At 49.6% G+C, this 20,941-nt stretch overlaps 1 protein-coding gene across 1 annotated transcript in view; it reads right to left on the reverse strand.

Moving 5' to 3' along the window:
* Positions 1–431: 431 nt before the first annotated feature.
* PALLD (palladin, cytoskeletal associated protein) overlaps positions 432–20,941 on the reverse strand; it is a gene marked incomplete at both ends in the record, with an annotated part of 383,889 nt that continues 363,379 nt past the window's right edge. Inside the window, 7 exons of the mRNA XM_079706944.1 lie at positions 432–604; positions 1,677–1,810; positions 2,194–2,359; positions 4,630–4,837; positions 9,225–9,357; positions 11,517–11,611; positions 19,780–19,929. Coding sequence (XP_079563070.1) covers positions 432–604; positions 1,677–1,810; positions 2,194–2,359; positions 4,630–4,837; positions 9,225–9,357; positions 11,517–11,611; positions 19,780–19,929 — 1,059 coding nt within the window. The remainder of the gene's footprint in view (positions 605–1,676; positions 1,811–2,193; positions 2,360–4,629; positions 4,838–9,224; positions 9,358–11,516; positions 11,612–19,779; positions 19,930–20,941) is intronic.

Here is a 20,941-nt window from a genome sequence, read left to right on the forward strand (position 1 = left end):
TGGCTGCGTGAGCACACTGCCCTGCAGAGTCCAGGCGGTGTCCCCTGTGGTGCAGCCACCTCTGGGGAGCCCCCCGAGCTCACGCTGGGTGGCAGCACCTACACTAGTGAAGACACTCAGGACAACACAGGTTGTGGTCACCTTTTTTCCGTTAGCACTTTGGCATTTCAGACCCCCTGAATCACAGCACTTCCCAAAGTTTTAAATTGGCTGATGAATGTGAATTCTCCGTGCAAGGTGTGCATTCCTATCAATCAGCATCACGTACACAGCCTCTACGTCTGGTCTACCAGGAAGAAAAGTAGGATTTTGGTGACCTTTTGTTTCTTAGAGCCAAAGGTATGTTTCTGCCTTTTACGTCCCGTGACAGAGGAGGGTGTGGGTCAAGGCAGCGGTGGTTTCAGTGTCTGGGCTCCGCAGAGAGCGCCAGCTCACAGGTCCTCGCTCTCCACCAGGCCGGGGCTCAGCATCAGGTGGGATGGGCTGGCCTCGGGCTGGAATGCAGCCCTGATGTCGAGTCCCTGGTCCGAGAGCGCAGCGTAGCGGCTGGCCGAGGGCCGCACCCGCTTCGGCTTGGTGCTTGGCGGGGGCTGCTGCCACTGGGCTGCAAGACACAACACGGAACTCAGAATCTGTAACCAGGTAGCATGGCTCTGGCTGTGTACCAGGCACGTGTTCTTTGCAAAAGACAGAACACATCCATGGTAGAAGTCCTAAAATGTATGGGTGGTTTTGCAGTCTACTCACATGTTGCAGATTTACTGCCTACACAGGGTGCTGGGACTACAGCAGCTCAGGAACAGAGACAGTGTGTAGCTTATCTTGTAGTCAGTACTCACTGCAGCTCAGGGGGTCCTCTGAAATGGCTGCTACACTTCCTGATTCTCACTTTGAAAAAAACCTTCAAAGCTCAAAATGTATAAATGCCACAGTAATGATAGTCATCAGGTATTCTGGATGGATGTTCTAACACGAATTGTTTGAAAGGAACCGGGCGATAGGGAAGGTTGAGGTCAGTCATTTCTTATGTGTGATATCAGTTCTGAATTTTTCCTAGTGGTTTTCTTGTCACTAGATCACATAATGCTACTGGGCTAGTTTGTAAACTTAGAACTTTTTTCTTTCAATCTGGGATGCAGGTACACAAATATACGTACACAAACACTCACAAACCTACTGCTGAACAACTTAAGATACGTTAACACAAAGCACTAAGCCACAGGAAGTATGCATTCCAGGTTCAATGGGCCACACGTTTAGGGTGAATTAAGATGCTGGGACAGGATCATAGCTTAGAGAGAAACGTTAAAAGGCAGTCATTTGCACAAGGCAGTAACAAAATGTGAAAGATCTGTGCTTATGCCTTTGCCTGGTGTTAACTCCTAAGGGTGCTGGGTAAGAAAGCCACAGCTGGGTAGCCAACACCAGAGAAATCCACATGCACGTTTTGCTAAAAACGCAAAGTTCCTGAGTGATACTTGGGCACTGTTCTTCTGGAGAGCTTCACTATTAATGTTGAGAAACTAAATAGAAAGAGAAAGAGCAGTGTGAAATTTCCGACAAAGAAAGCGCTAGAGTTGTTGATCAGATCAGAGGAACGTGATTTGGTGTGTCGACGCCCGACTTGTCGTAACTGAAGGAACCAATGCATCGAGGCGAGAGGGAGGGGTACTCACTGTAGACGTCCAGCCGGGCCGTGCAGGACACGATCCCGGCCTCGTTCTTGGCCGACACCGTGTACCAGCCAGCGTCGTCCTTGGAGGCTCCCTGGATGAGTAGACACACGTAGCCGTAGTTGTCCTGGTGCAGGCTGCAAAAGACGGACATGGCCATAGGGCTCGAACTGTTTCAGGACACGAAGCATCGCTTTTCATTAGCTCACGAGAAACAGAACTGTGCAAGCAGCGGTAACAGGGTCCTCCTAATTCTGCAGAGGCCGCCCGCCCGTGAGAGGGGAGGGGCCGGGAGGCGGAAGGAAGCCGAGCACTTAATGCCCGGGAGAGGACCTGCCCCCGCAAAGCACCGCCTGCATCAGGCGGGGAGCCGCTGCACCGCACAGCAGGGCAGCCGCCTCCGGAAGGCGCAGGCGTGCGGGGGCCGGCCCGGGGGCGGCGCACACAGGCGCGTGCTGTGCACCTGCCTTTGGGACCATCAGGACCCCTGCGGGGGGGGAGCGGCCCCGTGGGCTCTCACCTCACGCGGTCCGTGCTGTGAGTGAGCGACTCGTTTTCCTTCTTCCAAAATATCTGCGGCGGCGGCACCCCGGCCACCCGGCATTCCAGCCGCACCGGGTACCCGTCCGCCACCCCCGTGTTCTGCAGCTTCTCGAGGAACACGGGGGGCTTGTGCGCTTCCTTAGCTGCGAAGACACGAGACGGATGACCTACCCGTGACGGTGCAAAAGGTATCACAGAAGAACGCAGGTGCTTTCAGCAATGCCGCCCAGCCTCGCTGACGCCGTCCTTCCCTCCAGGCGGCAGCGTGCGCGTCCTCCCTCCAGGCTGTATCCTCCTCCACCGAGAAGGGTTCCTGCCCTGCATTCCACGCCCTTCTCTCCTCAGTCAGTTCAAGTCCGACAGGCCCACACCTGCTCCCCAGAGCGCCTGCCCGAGTCCTCTCGGGGGACCTCCGTCGGGCTGGGGACTGATGAGGGTCCCTGCCTCGGCCCACCGCCGCCACCTAGATTCCCGCCCTGCTGGCTGAAAGACTGAGATTTCTAGGTCCTGGCTTGAGAGAGACATACCACAGGCTATAAAGGGGGAAACGAGGAGAGGCAGCTTTAAATAGTTACCTCCACACTAGGAATGTACATTCTATACAAGTTCCAATTTGTACTTCTTTGAAGAAAGCTATGAAAACGACGACTGTTACCCAGTCTGGGAAAATCAGAACCGTTAGTAACACTCTGACTATCACCATCAGTGTCTCCGTGGACCCGCGGTGGGGACAGTCCCGGAGGGAGAGTAAGTCTTAGCTACCATCAGCCTAGCTGCCAACAATAAGTCTGCGGGGGCGGCCTTCTCCCTCCTCTGTGACAAATAACAGCAAAGCAAAGGGGAACGTTCTACTGACATTTTAAAAACCTAAGACCCTCTATGACCTTGCATTATGTAGAGGGTTAATTTTTATTGGACCTTTTGTGGTTACGTGACCTGGGCTACTCTGGGAAGAGACCTCACTCGGTGCTCTTCCTGGGTCCCAGTTTTCAGAAGAGCATAAATGTGTATAAGACGGGCCCTCCACAGTAGGTATCACAGCTACGCTCGGGAGCTTGGCTCTCAGCAGGCTCGTGGGGACACAGATTTCGTCCTCATGCCATGACTTAGTCCTTAAACTCTGAGCATCATGGCCCCCCGTTTACATTTGGGGAAACTGAGCTGCAGAGACAGATCTGCCAGAGGACACGGCCAGAAAATGAGAGCTGGGCTGGGAGCTGAGCCCTGGCTTCCTCTGGAAGTGCCGACGGGGGCATCTCGGGCCTGAGGACAGGTATGGTCAACGGGGGGACCCCAACAGTTGAGTTTTGAGGAGGGCGGGCTGGAGGAAGGAGTGAAGCTGAAGCGGGTCTGACACACAGGCTGCACGCTGCCCGTGTTCTCGTGTGAACACGTCTAGGTGTATATTGTCACGAGAATCCCCAGCCCGGACTGTAGCCGGGCTGCCCGCTGTTCCCCCAAGGAGCTCGAAGGCTCCTGGCACCGGAGCCTGGCCCCTGGGAAAGTCACTTCATCTCTCCTAATTCCCATTTGCTGACTGCATCATGGGGCTGCCGTGAGGACCAAGTGAGTGCTTTGCATGCAGTGATGAGCAATAAACGCTCCGTTCTGCTGCTTTTTTCAGATGAGCACAGAGAACAGGGTCTCTACTCATGCTCAGCTCCTAAGGACACTAAACCTTTCCATAAACTCATCTCCCATACCTCAGGGTAAAACTGTATTCGGGTAGGTAAATTTCATAAAGATATATAGTCAATTAAAAAGCAAGCCTAAGTTTAATCTATGACATTGGAGGTAGATCACAGTGTTTCAAAGTTTCGAATTTTTTTTTTTTTTTTTTTTTTTTTTTTTTTGCGGTACGCGGGCCTCTCACCGTTGTTGTGGCCTCTCCCGTTGCGGAGCACAGGCTCCGGACGCGCAGGCTCAGCGGCCACGGCCCACGGGCCCAGCCGCTCCGCGGCACGCGGGATCCCCCCAGACCGGGGCACGAACGCGCGTCCCCTGCATCGGCAGGCGGACTCCCAACCGCTGCGCCACCAGGGAAGCCCCCCAAAGTTTCGAATTTTGAAATCACCGCACATGACTTCAAAGGCTAGGTCTACGTGGAGAACTTGCTGCACGAGCACATTCTCCTACATCGTCTGGTTCCTGGAGGCCGGGCTGCTGCTGCCTTTCCTGTGTGACACTGGGGGCCCAGGAGAAGGGGAATGGCCCAGAAAAACTGCTCAAACCCTTTTCTCTGGCTGCCAGGGGAAGGGAAGAAAAATAACCACGGCTGCAGCGAAGAAGAAGTGACGTTTCTGACCTGCCAGGTGAGAACCGTCTGTTTCTTCAGCGGTTTGATGTACTTTCCACGTGGGTTAGTTTGTTTCTACATCTGACGCTCACCCTGGGAGAGGTTCCTGGGACCTACCTGCGACCACGAGCTCCAGGCTGAAGGAGTTGTGTCCAGCCCGGTTGGTGGCCACGCACGTGTAGACACCGGCATCCTGGGCCGTGACGGGCTCGATGATCAGAGAGTGCACCCCATTCTCTCGCACCAGCATCTTGTGGGTGCTGTCCTGGCGGATGGGCTTGCCGTCCAGCAGCCAGCTGAGATCGGGGGTTGGCAGCCCACTGACCTAAACCGGGAAGGAAATGCGAATGAATTCCTCTGCTACGGAAACAGAGCAAAGACACGAACACCTAAGACACTGGCACAGACGCCTCCTTCGGGACAACATGAGGCTCTCAGCATCAGGTCATGTTTCTTACTTACTTACTTATTTATTTTTGGCTGCGTTGGGTCTTTGTTGCGGTGCGTGGGCTTCTCACTGAGGTGGCTTCTCTTGTTGTGGAGCACAGGCTCTAGGCGCATGGGCTTCAGTAGTTGTGGCTCATAGGGTCTAGAGCACAGGCTCAGTAGTTGTGGTGCACGGGCTTAGTTGCTCCGTGGCATGTGGGATCTTCCCAGACCAGGGCTCGAACCCGTGTCCCCTGCATTGGCAGGCGGATTCTTAACCACTGCGCCACCAGGGAAGCCCACATTTCTCTTTTGCTTAAAATCTTTGAATAGCTTCTCGGCGCACACGGGCTCACTTCTAAACGTTTCTCATAGAGCAGCCCAGAGAAAAGTGAGATGGGGACTTAAAACATTCGCCTTCGTCTTTCCTCACCCAGGTTATAAAGATGCTGAGGGTGATGTCAGCCCAGGGCTCTGAGCCCTTTGGAAAAAAGATGTCCAACCATGACAAGGACTCACACTCAGCTCACATGGTTCACGATAAAGCCTCTCATCAAGGCTGCTGTAGCTGCAGAGACATTAGTTAGTGCAGCCATTAAGACACAGGGCTATTATTATTTTATAATCCTTGAAAGTAAGTAACAGGAGCCCTATGAAATGACCTGGAAGGCCATCCCAACAAACTAGCCTCACGATGGAAACGGTGAAAAAAAAAACCACCACTCTCCAGACCGTGAGTCGTGCTGACCAGAGATCAGACAAAAGCACATTGAATGGCTAACAGCGTGGTGTGCAGTGAGGGGAGGGGTGGCCACCGTCTGTCAGCTCTTTACTCTAGGGCCCTGCATTCTGAACGGGAAGAAAAGCACCAGCAAGGAAGGCCCTTTCACCCCCTACCCCAAATGTACCAGTGGGAAATCACATACGGAAAGATGTCAGTGGGACTGTAAACCAATTCTTTTGAGAATCAGCTCTGCCAAAATCAGCCAGAGAACTCACAAATTCCACTCCTGCTGTGTGACGCTTATGTATACTGCCCCCAGGATGCCTCACCCCCCAACAAACACACACAGCAAAGGCCTAGGGATTTACAGAAAACAATTAAATCAGTGGCTAAAAGCGGGCCAGGCTCTGCACGCTCCCATCCATCCACCTGCCACCCCTGGCGCTCCACGCCCGCTCTACCTGTCGGGCCAGCACAGGTGCATGGAGGAAGGGGGTGGGCTCTCCCTCCCGGGCTGCACACCTGGCCCTCCTGGCCGGTCAGGTGCCGGCGAGGCCACAGCAGGTTTAGGAGGGAGACGCCGCACGCACTCTGGGCCCACCTGGGCCAGAGCTGCGTGGCCGGGCAGAGGGGAAGGCCGAGTCCTCTCCCTCTGAGGCCAGCAAGGCAAGCCTGACCTCAGGAACTGGGTCACTGTAAGCAGGCCCCAGCCTGGCCAGGTGGGCGGCTCTGGCTGCCGTGGGCACGGGGGGAGGCCGAGAGCCGGCCGGGGCAGTCAGTGTCCGGGGGGCGAGTCAGGGGCCCAGCGGCTGCCTTAGCGACGGGCCTGTTCCCATGATTCTTTTTTCCCGCTTAAATACACTGGAAAAGTTTTTTTTTCCTGAACTAACAGCACTGTGTCTGTCCTTGTGACAAGATTTTCCACATTTGTCCAGGTCTGATCATAACAGTAAAATCAACAGATTACCTTTTGTTTCCAATATTCTTTTAAAGGCAGGCATTTCAAGGACAGTTGTGTCCCTCGCAGAAAAATAAAGTGCTATGATTTCTTTCTTAAATATGATCAAAAGTAGAGCCAATGGTATTGTGAATCTCCATGTAGCTATCACCTAGATTCACTCTTTTGTAATTTTTCACATTTTAAAAATAGACCCCGAACTTTATACTTTATGATACTTTATGAAGTATCATTCTAAAAAACAGATTTTTCTTACATAGTCACAGTTCCCTTTTTACACATAAAATTAATAGTAATCCCTTGGTATCATCTAATTAATTTACTAAAATAAAATTTCCCCTGTGGACTCAAATGTCATTTTACAGGTGGTCTGTATGAATTCTTAGTTACAGACCCCAAATAAATACACACATATAAATATATATACACACTGAAACTCAATCTGTAAAAAAATTATGTTGCAAACAATGTGACTGACAAGGGATTAATCTCCAAAATGTACAAACAGCTCGTGTGGCTCAATAACAAAAAAAACAAAAAACAAACAACAACCCAATCAAAAAAATGGGCCGAAGCCCTAAACAGACATTTCTCCGAAGACATACACAGGCACATGAAAAGATGCTCAACACTGCTGATTATTAGAGAAATGCAAATCAAAACTACAGTGATATATCACCTCACACCAGTCAGAATGGCCACCATCAAAAAGTTTACAAACAATAAATGGTGGAGAGGGTGTGGAGAAAAGGGAACCCTCTTGCACTGTTGGTGGGAATGTAAACTGATACAGCCACTATGGAGAACAGTATGGAGGTTCCTTAAAAAACTAAAAATAGAACTACCATACGACCCGGCAATCCCACTCCTGGGCAAATACCTGGAGAAAACCATAATTCAAAAAGATACATGCACCACAATGTTCACTGCAGCACTATTTACAATAGCCAAGACATGGAAGCAACCTAAGTGTCCATCAACAGATGAATGGATAAAGAAGATGTGGTACATATATACACAATGGAATGTTACTCAGCCATAAAAAAGAATGAAATAATGCCATTTGCAGCAACATGGATGGACCTGGAGATGATCATACTCAGTGAAGTTAAGTCAGAGAAAGAGAAATGCCATATAGCGCTTATATGTAGAATCTAAAACATGATACAAATGAACTAATTTACAAAACACACTCACAGACTTAGAGAATGAACTTATGGTTACCAGGGAGGAATGGTGGGGGCAGGGAGGGATGAACTGGGAGCCTGGGACGGACATGTACACACGACTATGTACAAAACAGACAACCAGCAAGGACCTACTGTACTGAGCACAGGGAACTCTGCTCAATGTTCTGTGATAACCTAAATGGGGAAAGAACTTGGAAAAAGAACAGACACATGCATATGCATAACTGAATCACTTTGCTGTACACCTGAAACTAACACAACACTTAATCAACTATAGTTCAATATAAAATAAAAATTAAAAAAATTACGCTGGAGGGACTTCCCTGGTGGTGCAGTGGTTAAGAACCCACCTGCCAATGCAGGGGACACGGGTTTGATCCCTAGTCCGGGAAGATCTCACATGACACGGAGCAACTAAGCCTGTGTGCCACAACTACTGAGCCTGTGCTCTAGAGCCTGTGAGCCATAACTACTAAGCCCACGTACCACAACTACTGAGCCCGCACGCCTAGGGCCTGTGCTCCAAAATGAGAAGCCACCGCAATGAGAAGCCTATGCACAGCAACGAAAACCCAACGCAGCCAAAAAATAAATTTATACTAAAAAATTATGCTGGAAAGTATTTTATACATTTTTATACATTTCTACAAGCTTTTTATACATTTCTACAAGCCCAGAGTTATCCCTCTAAGTGCCTTACATCTCGTGTTCTGCAATTCCAGAGACAACCAGCAGAGAGCCCAAATTATTTTTTTAAAAGCTTATTCATATTTCAGAGCTAAAATGTAAATTTAAGGTCAATAAATAATGGGGCCAAAACACAAAACAATCAAAAAATTTCAGACCAGTGGTTCCTACACATTTTTGGCCTCGAGGTCCTCTGGGAAGCTGATGGCAGGTGTACCACATACAACCTCCTGTGTAATTTCAGGCCCGCACACCCGATGAGACCTGCTCACCCCAGGACCTGGTTAAGAAGCCCTATTGTAAAGCGATGGAATGAAGGTGCTGCTCCGATGTCTCTTAGAAACAGGAAATGGGAGGCCTGAGAGAGTAGGTGTGTGGATACAAAATTTGTTTGAAAACAGTGAATATAAGTAAGATCAGGACAGAGGACACAGATGCAACACAGTCATTACTTCAAGAAAAAGGGCGACTCTGAGGGATAGAGCCTCCCAGTTCACTTTCTGGAGTATGGTATACAGGGTTCTAGGTAAGGGACATATTCAACAAAAACTGAAAAGCCAAGGAAAAGAATGATTTGAAATGTATATAAATATTTAGTAGGTTCCACTCATTTTCTCTCCTCTTCTGCTAGAAAACATTTTAAAGATGTATACTTTACGTAATTTCCCCAAATGGAACTAAAGGGAAGCGGTATTGCAGGGAGAAGGGAGGCACCCACGCCCCTCACCTTACAGTCCATCCTGCAGAGCCTGCCCTCCTGGACAGTCAGGTCCCCGGGAGCCTGCAGGAAGTGCGGTCGGAAGAATCGCTCCTGAATCGGTTCACCTTCGTCGGCACTGTCCCTGGATCTCGAACGAGACCTTCGGATGAGAGAGAAAACCAACAGATGGAAAGAAAGGTGGGGGATGGGAGGGAGAACGCCACGAAGACAGATAAATAGATGGAAAGGAGGATGGGAGGGAGAACGCCACGAAGACAGATAAATAGATGGAAAGGAGGATGGGAGGGAGAACGCCACGAAGACAGATAAATAGATGGAAAGGAGGATGGGAGGGAGAACGCCACGAAGACAGATAAATAGATGGAAAGGAGGATGGGAGGGAGAACGCCACGAAGACAGATAAATAGATGGAAAGGAGGATGGGAGGGAGAACGCCACGAAGACAGATAAATAGATGGAAAGGAGGATGGGAGGGAGAACGCCACGAAGACAGATAAATAGATGGAAAGGAGGATGGGAGGGAGAACGCCACGAAGACAGATAAATAGATGGAAAGGAGGATGGGAGGGAGAACGCCACGAAGACAGATAAATAGATGGAAAGGAGGATGGGAGGGAGAACGCCACGAAGACAGATAAATAGATGGAAAGGAGGATGGGAGGGAGAACGCCACACAGGTGGCAGGTACTAGAGATAAAAGACAGTAGGGATTGTCAGGTTCTTGGTTATCTCTTCTCTATGATACATGAGGTAATAATATAATTTCCTTACCTGCTTACCTAGCTCCTAATCCCAGGGATTATACCATAAAAAAAGTCAGTAAAACAAAATCTTGCTTCATTTGGAAGTTTATTATACATTTAATAATCTGCTAATTGCAGACTTAAAATAATCTGCTATCCTAACCCTTACAGCTAGCATAAATCATGAAAGGGGAAAATGGGGAACTAACAGTAACCTATTTTTTCCTAAATAAATATTTTGAAAGCTGTATGAGAAGCAGCAGCAGCTGTTGCTCATTTATTACCAAATAGTTTTCAACAGAAATTAGTACAGCTTTCCACTATGATTGTAAATTTGCAGTAAATTAAAAGTTATTGTTTAAAAAGAATGAATATCCTTCCAATAAAAATTTCTTTTCATATTAACCAGGAAAACAAATCACATTTTAGGCAGGTTTTCTTCTGTATCTGTTAACCATGTGCCTAAAGCAGTATTTTTTTTTCTTTGTTTTGCTTTAACATAAAATTGTGCAAATCTCCCAGATTTTGTGCATCTTTCTTGCTTTTGAGTATGCTGCCAGAGCCGCCTTTAAGAGCAATATGATTTAAAGTGACTGCAGGGAAGACTTAGGAGTGAGGTGCTGAAACTAACCCTGCTGGTGATCATTGGAAGGTAAGCTAAGAAACACTTCAGTAGCAAAAGTAGGAGCAAAGCAAATGAAAAATTAGTATCATACGCTAGTAATCACCAGCCTCCACCCATCAGGTCTCATTTATGAGCACAATGCCCTTCCAGGAGACAGTGGCCCACGAACGGCTGAAATGCACCGCTGAAATGCACGAGTGAAGCCAGAGAGAATGGACCTGCTGCAGCTGTGCTGTGCTCACGGATGCGGGGGCAGGTGATGCTGTGAGCAAGTCCCGCCCCAGGAAGCCTGCATCAAACCTGCGAGCGCTGAGGCCGGAGCTGCCTCCCAAACGCCGGCAGAAGCCCGCGTGGGGCAGGGACCCGCCCGCTGCTGCTGGCCGTGTCCCGCTCCTCCGGTGGCCTCACTGGTGTGTCCTCCCCTGCACTGGGCCCAGGGACCGGCCCAATCACTGGCCCCTTCTGTAGCCACGTGTGTCACTGAGAACCACAGCCCCGCTGCCCGTCCTCACGTGCACTCGCTCGGGGCCACGGGGCAAGGAAAGCGTCCAAGGTACGGCAGGTCTGACCTACGAGGCTAGGGTCTGAGACACGCCTGTGACCTAAGCGACCGGAGAAGGACCCTTCACACACGAGCCATCTTAGGAAACCCAGAGGGCAGCCCACATGATGCTGGTGAGGAAAGCGTGGCTAGAGCCTGGGTGCCACCGACCAGCGTGTCCGAGGGCACCGGGCCCAGCCGGTACGTCCTCCACCCCGCCCCCAGCTACAAAGGAGCCACACGCCACCACACGCCGCCACGCTTCCTGCCGTGTCCCCATCCCGTCCCCCAAGTACGTTCTCTCCTGTGGTGTCCCCGAGATGCTGGCAGAGCTGGGTTATAGTGACAGTAAAAGAGCAGCAGTGCCCGGGAAGGGACGCGTGAGATACCTTCTGCCGTGAGGCTGGCCAGCGGGTGAGCGGGGGCTGCGGCCTCTCTGGTTCACGGCCTGCACCATCAGCCGTCCCGTGCAGCTGACGCGGCCCTGCGGGGACAGAGGGGACCGACGGTTAGCGGCCGGCGCCCCCGCACCGCCACCGTCACCGCCACGGCTGCCCTGGTCTCCACAGGGCGCTCTTCCCTGCAGACCAGCGTGCCGCACCAGCGCGACCCCGGCCTGTCTCTGAAACACGCCCCCCAGGATGTCTTGTGATGATGCCACTTTCAAGGTCACATCCCTACTGCGTGGAGCTAACTCTGAAAGCAAACCAGGTCATTTCAGTTTTCTTTTTAGTTACATATTTATTAAATGTTCGTGGTATCCCTTCCCAAAACCGCACACTGACAGGGCGGCCGGCATGAAAAACTAAGCTTTACATAACAAGCATGCCTGGGGCGACAAGGAGCATAATGGCTGTGGGACACCTTGTCCCCATAAAGGGAGAATATTTGAGATTTTAAAACCAGAAGCAGTTAATGCCTAAACCCATGAGGGTCACATGATAAGGGCCTATTCTAATGAAAAGCTGTATTTTATAATCTTTTTAAAAAGTTTTTTATTTGAAGTATAAAGTCTACAGCCACCCCACCCTGAACACACCTGATCTTGTCTGAAGTATAGTTCACTTAACAGTATTATATTAGTTTCAGGTGTAAAACATAGTGAGTCAACAGTTTTATAGATTATACCCCATATAAAGTTGTAACATTCGGCTACATGCACTGTCTTCTCCCTCAAATCTGTCAACTGGAAATCGGGTAGGTGCTGTCTCAGGTCACACAGCAATACTCAGAGGGGCCGGGAGACAGGAGGAAGTGGCCCTGTCACTTCGCCTCTGGTTTAGACTCATCTCTCCCTACGTCCAGCAGAGCAGATGGTCTCCTCCTCCGCTCGCTCCTCTCAGGGCCCCGGAGGACGAGCAGGACACCTAAACCCTGACGATGACCGAGAGGGAGTACGCAGGGCGGGAACACGAGAAGCAGGTGGATTTTTCACACTTATCCTGGGTGAGTTCTATAGCTCCAGGCTGAAGGGAGCGCTTAGAGTCAAAGTAAAGTTGACCCCTGACCCCCACTGTCACTGCAAGTGGCCAGACAGGTGACCAAAGCAGAGGGGTCCTGTGAGTCCTGAACCGCCTTCTGAGTCCCCCCTCGAGAGGACACTGGTGGGGACACGGAGGGGGACCCCACGGCAGGATGCAGGGAGGGGCCCTCGGGGTCTCCCCAAAGCGTGGACCTCTTCAGGCCGTAGTCACCAGGAAAGGCAAAGACACAGTACCAGTGCGGAGGGGAGGGTTAGGAAGGACCCAGGAGCTGTTGTAAACACACAAACTCAAGCGGTCTTGTACTGCACGACACGCACCTTCCTCCATTGAGGCCACAAACGCTGCCTTTCCCAAAAATTTCCAAGTATAATGAAGTCTAACTTTATGAGGGGAGTTACTTCCAACTTAGATCAACTGTATCTGAAGTTCAGGCCACACGATATGAATCTCTCATGCTGATCTTACACACACTTGGGATTCCCTCAAGTAGCTTGAAATCTGTACATCAATTCCATCGAACCCTCCCGGTCTGTACTTGCTACAGAAAATCTAGATATAACTTGCTTAGAAGAGCCCGTTATAAATTACACAACTGATGTATCATCACGGCTGGGACACAGAAGACCCATGATTCTTTTTGGAGCTCGAGGACAAGGAATTGTATGTTTTGTTTCACACAAATAGCTTCCATTGTACTGATGATATGGTTTCCTTACTATCTGCTTTGCTGCTTCAGCAAATAATTTTAATTTGGAGAGATTAAAAGAGTTATGTAATTTGGGTGGATTCTTCCTTGTGGTATAAAACCCAGAGGATTCACCAAGGAAGTTAATATTAACTAATGATTTATGTAGTTAGATAAAGATAAAAGTTAAATTCAACCTTTAACCCTGAATTTGGGGAAGCAGATAATGGTGCTAAAAAAAAAAATTCCTCTAACCTGGATTTGAGTTTTGACTTTTTTTCCTAAAGCTTTGGGCAAATCCTAAATTTGTTCAAGCCTACATTTCTTCTTTTGTAAAAGGTGGGGCACTATACCTCACAAGGGTGCTGCAAAGATGAAATGATATAATCTATGAGGATCTTGTTAATGGTACACATACTTGATGTCATCATCACTGCTAACTCTGCCACCGCTGCTCGTACTGTGTTTCTCTGGGTCTGTGACATCAGGTGTGCACATTAAGGTGATGTTTAGGGGCCCAGCAGCTTGGCTGACTCCAGTGAAAGTTTCCAAGTAGATGTATTTCGCTCGTGTACGCTCTTACCTTGTCTGGTTCCTTCAGGGGCCTCTTTTAACCAGTGCCCCCCGGCCCCTCAGGGCGCTCAGTGCTGGGATGAGCCCCAGATGCCTGCCCTGGGCTCCTCTGCCCTGGGTTTGTAACGACCTCTGTCCCTTACAGTGGAAAGACGAGGCAGGCGACGTACTCCTAGGAGAGGGTCCTCACTGTGGGACAGGACCCTGCTGGTCATCCCGCAGGGAGGGGCTCTTATGATGATTCAACGAGCTAACAGGGGTCACGTACTTGGTGGTGTGTCTGGCACATGCTAAACGCTCAACATGTTCAACTTTTATAGCACTGGATACAGATGTAACTGTAATAACCACCAGATGGATAGGAACCGTTTTGCTCAACACCACTTTTTCCATATGAATGGAGTTTCCTTCCTTCCCTCCTTCCACCCACCCTCCCTTCCTTCTTTCCTTTCCTTTCTCTCGTCTTTCCTCTCTCTCTCTCTCTCTTTTTGGCATTAGGATGCAGTTTACTCCAGAGGAAAAGCCAAGTACTCCAAGCGAAGGAGGGAGACTGTGGAGGGCAGACCAGCCTTTCCCCACCCCACGCTGCTGCCTGCTGGGCGCCAGCACACAGCTACCTCCCAGGTGTCTGACGGCTGCGTCCGAGGCCCAGGAGGAAAGGGGTCCTGCCCGACCCTAAGCACTGCCCGGGCCTGGGATGCACTTGGTCTCCCTTCCCCGCTCCAAACACGGTAACAGGCTGGCATGCTGCTCCGTAAAGAGTACACGTTTCTACCAGCTTTCAAGAGTTTTACTGCGATTGCTGAGAACCCTACAAATACTGCCCCAGAATCTTCCTTAACTTCCCAAACTTAAGAAAACGGCATATGCGGTCACTTATCACCTTCTTATTCCCACACCATCCTCCACTTCGGAACAGAAAGGGGAAAGGGCTTGGCATTCAGGAGGCAGGGCTGCGAGTGTGACAACACACCGATACTGGCGAAATACATTACTACTAATGTATACTAATATACATACTAATACATACTAACAAGTGAACGGGGCTACTCAGAAAGCAACCAAAGTAGCGAGGGGTATACTTTAGACATTTTCAGTCCAGAACTCAGGGAAGCATTTTTGAAAAGATGCCTCCAATGTGCACGATAGCAAGTTCAGATTTTTAAGTTTGAATGTTTTCTGAGGAAGATCATCCAAAATGAGCATTCAGTGATTTTAATCCTACAAACGTGCCAATTAACCTAGTAAAACTGCCGCCATCCCAGGCTCAGGGGCACATTAATGCTGTCTGTTCGCTTTCAACTGTCTCGTTTCTTTTTGCTTTATCACTAACACATGAAGGGATAACGGAAGTGGATGTCTGAAGGGAAGCTTGGAAGGTGCCAGAAAACCTTGTAACGTTGAAACACACACAACCAACAAACCAGCCTTTTAAATTTAACTCAGCTGCTCACTGCTTTTCTATTCCAGACAAGTCCTCAGTGTTTAAAGCTATAGCGCGAATCACGCGTTTGAATTCTTAAGGTGGTTCTCTGCTAACCATGCAGCTTGTAATGCGTATCTGAGGCCTCCTGCAAGGCCAGTGATTTATGTGCTACGGACAAAACATCTGCATTTCCCGGTTTATGAAATCTAACTTGCGGCCCGCAGGTCTCAGGAAAGCCTGCCGCGTGCGCACACAGTGCAGCTGGAGGACACGGCAAGCGGTGCACGACAGCCATTCCAACCCAGAGAGCAGGACGGGGGAAGCTAGCAACGCAGCAAAACAAAGTCAAACATTTGTGTTTCCATTCCGCCCTGTCTTCAAGATGGGATTAGAGTCGGACGTAAGCGGAGCCTGTGGTCCTCGGCTGGGCAGCCGCCTGCTGTAACGCGGCACAGTCCCTTACGATCCCACTCAGTGTGCGACCATCTCCCAGGAGCTGCCGGGCTGAGGATGCTCCACGGCCCACGCTCGCCCAGAGCGGTGTGTTCTGTCCCAGGTGGAAACTGCACGCCATCAACAACATCTAACGCGTTTCCTATTCCCTGAAGACTGACCCAGGTGGAAAATTATTCTATAAAATAACCTGCTGACTGTGTTTTCCTCTTTCCTTGCTTCTCACCCTTTCTGTTGGCTGCTCTCGGGAATTACCTTCCGCTGCTCTGGAGAGCTCGGCCGTCTGTGTCTCATTAACGAACTCATTTTTCCATCAGCCTTTTCCTCTTTCCCTCGGTCACTTCACATCGTGGAGGCCACGTGTACCAGAGAAGAGATGGAGTTGTCTCCCTCCCAAACCCAAATCCTCCATAACGTGGAAAAAACTGAAGGTACCAAAGGGCGTCAAGGAAGCAGGGAGCCCAGATCAGCGGACCCCACGCTATGCTTCTGGGACTAATGTATCTTGAAAAACTTAGCTTTTACTTTTGAGATTTTCAGTGCCTATTTACATCATGCTTCTTTTAAACCGTGTTTTCATTCACAAATTACAAGAGTGGCGAAGTCCTTTACTATATACCACAGCAGCTGCTTCTGAAGTTGAGGCCATGGAGTGTGAAGCATGTCTGTCACCATGTTCCTACATCAACAAGCGACAACCTGCAGCACGGAGCAGGTGGAGAAACAGGGCGTTGCTCGTCAGGGCTGAAATGCCACTCTGTTTCCCTAAGTGGGTGGGAAGTTCACTCCAGTTGCTCGGAGATGACTCACAAAGCCCACATCTGGCAGGTGTGGACGCACCTGCTGCTGCAGAGCCGGCCGGAGGCGCGGGCAGCAACCAGGCGACTCAGAAACTCGGAAGAGCGGCCGCCAAGTACCATAAACACCAAAACTGACAGCCGTGTCAGGCTGAGGCCCAACGCCCACGCCGAGCACGTCCTCAGACGCCTGCCTTCGGTCATCTCGGGAGGAAAGGAGACGCTCAGTTCTGAGAACGCGCCCCGCTGATGAGGATCCTCGTGGGCCCGGCCTCGAGAGCCGGCGGGACTCTGCCATCGGGACCTGCTCTGTTCCGGGGCCTCGCGGGCTCGGGGGCCCGGGGCAGCCACGCCGCTGCCTGCTGGACTCACAGGACGGGCGAGTGTGCTAGGAGAGCCGGGCTTCTGGTGGCCTGAGGGAAACGGTCACCCCTCATTTCTCTGTCTCGCCTCCGAAACGTAAAGGGCGAAGCAGCAGACAGGGCGGGCCACGGGGCCGTGGCCGGGGCTCCGGGAAGCAGCAGAGCGCAGGGTCTGGCCCGAGGGCGGCGCCCGCCAGCCCAGCTGTGCACGTGGGGCCTGCGGCTGCGCCCTCCTCCCGGGGCCCCGGCCGTGCAGTCGCGACCGAGCCGCCCCTGCCGGGAACGCCTCTCCCAGGGCGGAGGCCGGGAGACGCTGCGCCAGCACCGCGCTGAGAAGAGATGCCCGCCCGCACTGACTCCTGGACTCGAGGCGCTGAGGGAGGGACACGGCCGGGCTCCGCGGCCCCTGCCAGCTCGGGGTGCTGCTCCGAGAAGGGGGACTAGCGTCCCCGAACTGAAACAGCGGCAATAACCTGCGCTTCCTGGAAGCACGTCACATGCCAGGTAAACCGAGCGCTTTCCATGCATCGTTTAAATTCGTATTATTTTTCTCACTTCACGGACGAGGAAGCGGGCGCACAGGTTCAGGACTTGCTGAAGGCCACGCGGCCAGAACCCAACTCAGACGTGCCCGGTGCCGCGTGCTCGCCTTTCACCCCGAACTGCACCCCGGCTCTCCCGAACTGTCCCTACTGTCTCCACGCCTGGTCTTCGTGCGTCACTTCCGTCTTCTGACTGTGCCGCTCCTCCTTCTCCGCGTCGACACGGGCATCTTCAGCCCTCCTTCCCCTGGGTGGTCAGGGGTTTAATAAGCACGCAGAGACCGCCACCCTGGAGCCCAGCCGCCTGCCCGCTGCCACTTGCCTGGTCCTTCCCGTTAGAACTGTCCCACATGGAAAGCTGCGTCACCTGAAGAAACTAGAAGCAGACTCAGAACTGCAGCCTGACATTCACCTTCTCTCGTTCTATCGATAAAAGTGCTCACTCCAGTAACAGTTCAAAACATTCACTAGGAAAAACGCCTTGAAGTGGACAGCGGGACCCCAGGAACGGTGAGCACATAAGGAACACAGTGAATTTTCTAGCTCCATAGCCCACCCTAGCCTTTCTAGGGCACAAGAGAAATAAAGAACCCAGAGCGAAGAAAACTTCTGGATTTTGTTGAGCCCTCCACTACTTTTTTGAGAGGCAGAAAACTGAAAATCGAAATTGGTTAATAGAGTTGTAGTAGTAACATCAACGATCCAAGATCACAGACCACCATAACAAACGTAAAAATAATTAAAAACTTTGAAATATAACAAGAATCACCAAATGTAACACAGACATGTAAAGTGAGCAAATGCTGTTAGAAAAACAGCAGTGATAGACTTACTCAACACAGGGTTGCCACAAAACTTCAATTTGTAAAAAACGTAATATCTACAAAGTGCAATAAAGATGCAATTAAAAAAAAAGTAGTCAAGGAAACATACTAAAAATATAATTAAAAAAAGAGAAAATTCCACTTTCGTTCCCTCAAATACAAACAACATGAACACAAATAAGCATTAAAATGTAACTTATTAGTAAAGGTTGTGATTTTGACTATTTTTCAAAGGGATGGTCATGTGTTCATTGATTGAAAAGTTAGAACCTCAAGAAGGTGCGTGAACTTGGAAACTGCTGCTTGTCAGTGCGAGTCCGCTATCCTGGGTCACAGCCTGATTCGTGGGCAATTTCAGTTTCCCTCTTACCATCACTGCAGAAATGTATCTTTACGACAATGTAACCTTAGGACAGGATGACACTGTACAAACTTTCAGAAGTCTGTAGCTTTGCTAAAATTATTTGTATCGTTTTCTAACACTTAATATTTCCTTCGAAAGAAATAATGAAATAGGGAATGATATAAATAGATCAGAGATTTTTTAAAAAGATAACTTCTGGGCAATCTTCATCAGTTACATAATAAAACTGTTAACTTTAGCTTTCTTTTTTTTAAAAAGAGTGTTTTTTACCAAAATGGGAAAAGAATTTGAAAAAGAATATATATATGTGTAACTGATTCACTTTGCTGTACAACTGAAACTAACACAACATTGTAAGTCAACTATAGTCTAATATAAAATAAAAATTTTTTAAAGTGTGTTATTTACATGATTTCTGCAGACTTCATAAAATACTCAGTCAGATGTTGAGCTTGTAAGGCACAAAATCACTGCTTACACATTTCTGTGTACCCAGTATAGCACCTAAAATATACAAGATATTCAATAAAAAAGAATTTGCAGGCTTGAATTGGGAACATGGTACCCAGTAGCTGTCTGTTAAATTCTAAGTAGTCAACCGATTTTTTGACCCTAAATCTAAGGGCAACTACAAAACATTTGGGTGTAAACAAACAAACAAAAATCCTGAATGCTGTATGTTCTATCGAAATTATCATTTGTCCACACTTACACATTACTTAAATCCCACTGAATTACGTGTGCTTATCCATACCCCTCACTCTCCTTTCTCCTGACAACATAACCCTACCTGCAATCACATGGTTTATGCATTTGTTTACTGGCTTATCTTCTGTCTCGGGACCTCGTCCCCTGAAGCACTGCAGCTCCATCACCCACATGACAGGTGTACATATCAGGCTCTCAATAATATTTATGGAAAGAATGCACATCTGCACCGGAATTATTCATGTAGACAAACATCTCACGGAATAGATAAATATTAAGAAAGAATGTTTCTATCCTGGGAAACCACGCTGGATGGAGAATTGGGAAAACAGTTTCAAGTCAAAGAGGCATGACTCCCCGTTAGCCAAGCAGCTCCTCTGCCCGGGAAACCCCACCACCCTGAGCACAGGCCCGAGGCCACCGCGCATCCCCACCTGAGGGCTCGAAGCCATGATCGTGTAATTCCCGTCATCGTCCAGGGTGGAGGCCGCGGTATGCAGAGAGCAGGTCCCGTCAGGGTCGCTCCGGATGCTATAGTGATCGTTCTTGGGAGAGATCTGCTTCCCATCTTTAAACCAGTAGGTCTGAGGGGGAAGGCAGAGATGAAGGTGAGGCCCTGTGAGCGGAGGGGCACGGGCCGCCCTGAGCTCCCGAGTTAAAGCGCGAGGCAGGACATCGGGGCAGGACCTTGACTTCTGAGCGAAAAGGGTGGGTGGCAAGCAAGTTGAATTCTATTTCAGTTTTAGAAATTACACAGCCGCTTTTAATTCTTAAGATGTATATAAGCAGGCATTTACATTCATCCACTATTTATATGGAGGACAGTGATGAGTTCTGAGCTGGCATCCCAGTTTTCTTTTTGCTTCTATTTCAAGTGTCCCGAATGAAAATGTATTACTTGTAAAGGTAAAAAGGTTATTGTAGACAACAAAACCAGAACCTAAACCCCAGTGATTCCTTGGAATCGTGTCAAACAGAACAGGGTGTGAGGAGTTGGGCAGGTGAGGGGCTGACGGGGGATCCCTATCACTTTAATTCCCAGCCGAGGGGCACAGGACCAAGGTTACAGTTCCTCAGCTCCACTATGTTAAAGAAGACACAGCAGTATTGAAATGTATAATAATTTTCAAATCATATTTTAACTTGGGGTGACAGAAAATTAAATGTGAAAAATAAAGTAAAAACCTTGACTAAATAGAAAAATTCTAAATGGTCAAACGAGCTCTTCTACGGGTCATCCTTCCCTCCCTCACCTTTAAGCAAGATCCTGGGTCTGTGGGGCTCTCATGGTTTGGTTATTATTTCTGACTTGATCATGAACTGCACAGCTGAAGACGGGCCACAGTTTGGGTCACAGAGCCGGCAGCCCTAACACGGCCGGGATGCTGCACTGGCCCCTCCACACTTGCCATCGGGAGGGAAATACATCCTCCCTTTTCAAGCCATAGCAGGTTCTTTGTGGTCACTTTTGTTCCTTGCAGCCAAAAGCATTCCTGATTCCCAACAGAAGAAACTTAGTTCAGAGCTTGCAGTTTTAAAATGAAATTCTTCCTGCATGTAAATCAATATGTCAGTTGAGACCACAGCTGGCCTTCC

Source organism: Hyperoodon ampullatus (assembly GCF_949752795.1).
Source record: "Hyperoodon ampullatus genome assembly, chromosome: 6".
Taxonomy (NCBI): domain Eukaryota; kingdom Metazoa; phylum Chordata; class Mammalia; order Artiodactyla; family Ziphiidae; genus Hyperoodon; species Hyperoodon ampullatus.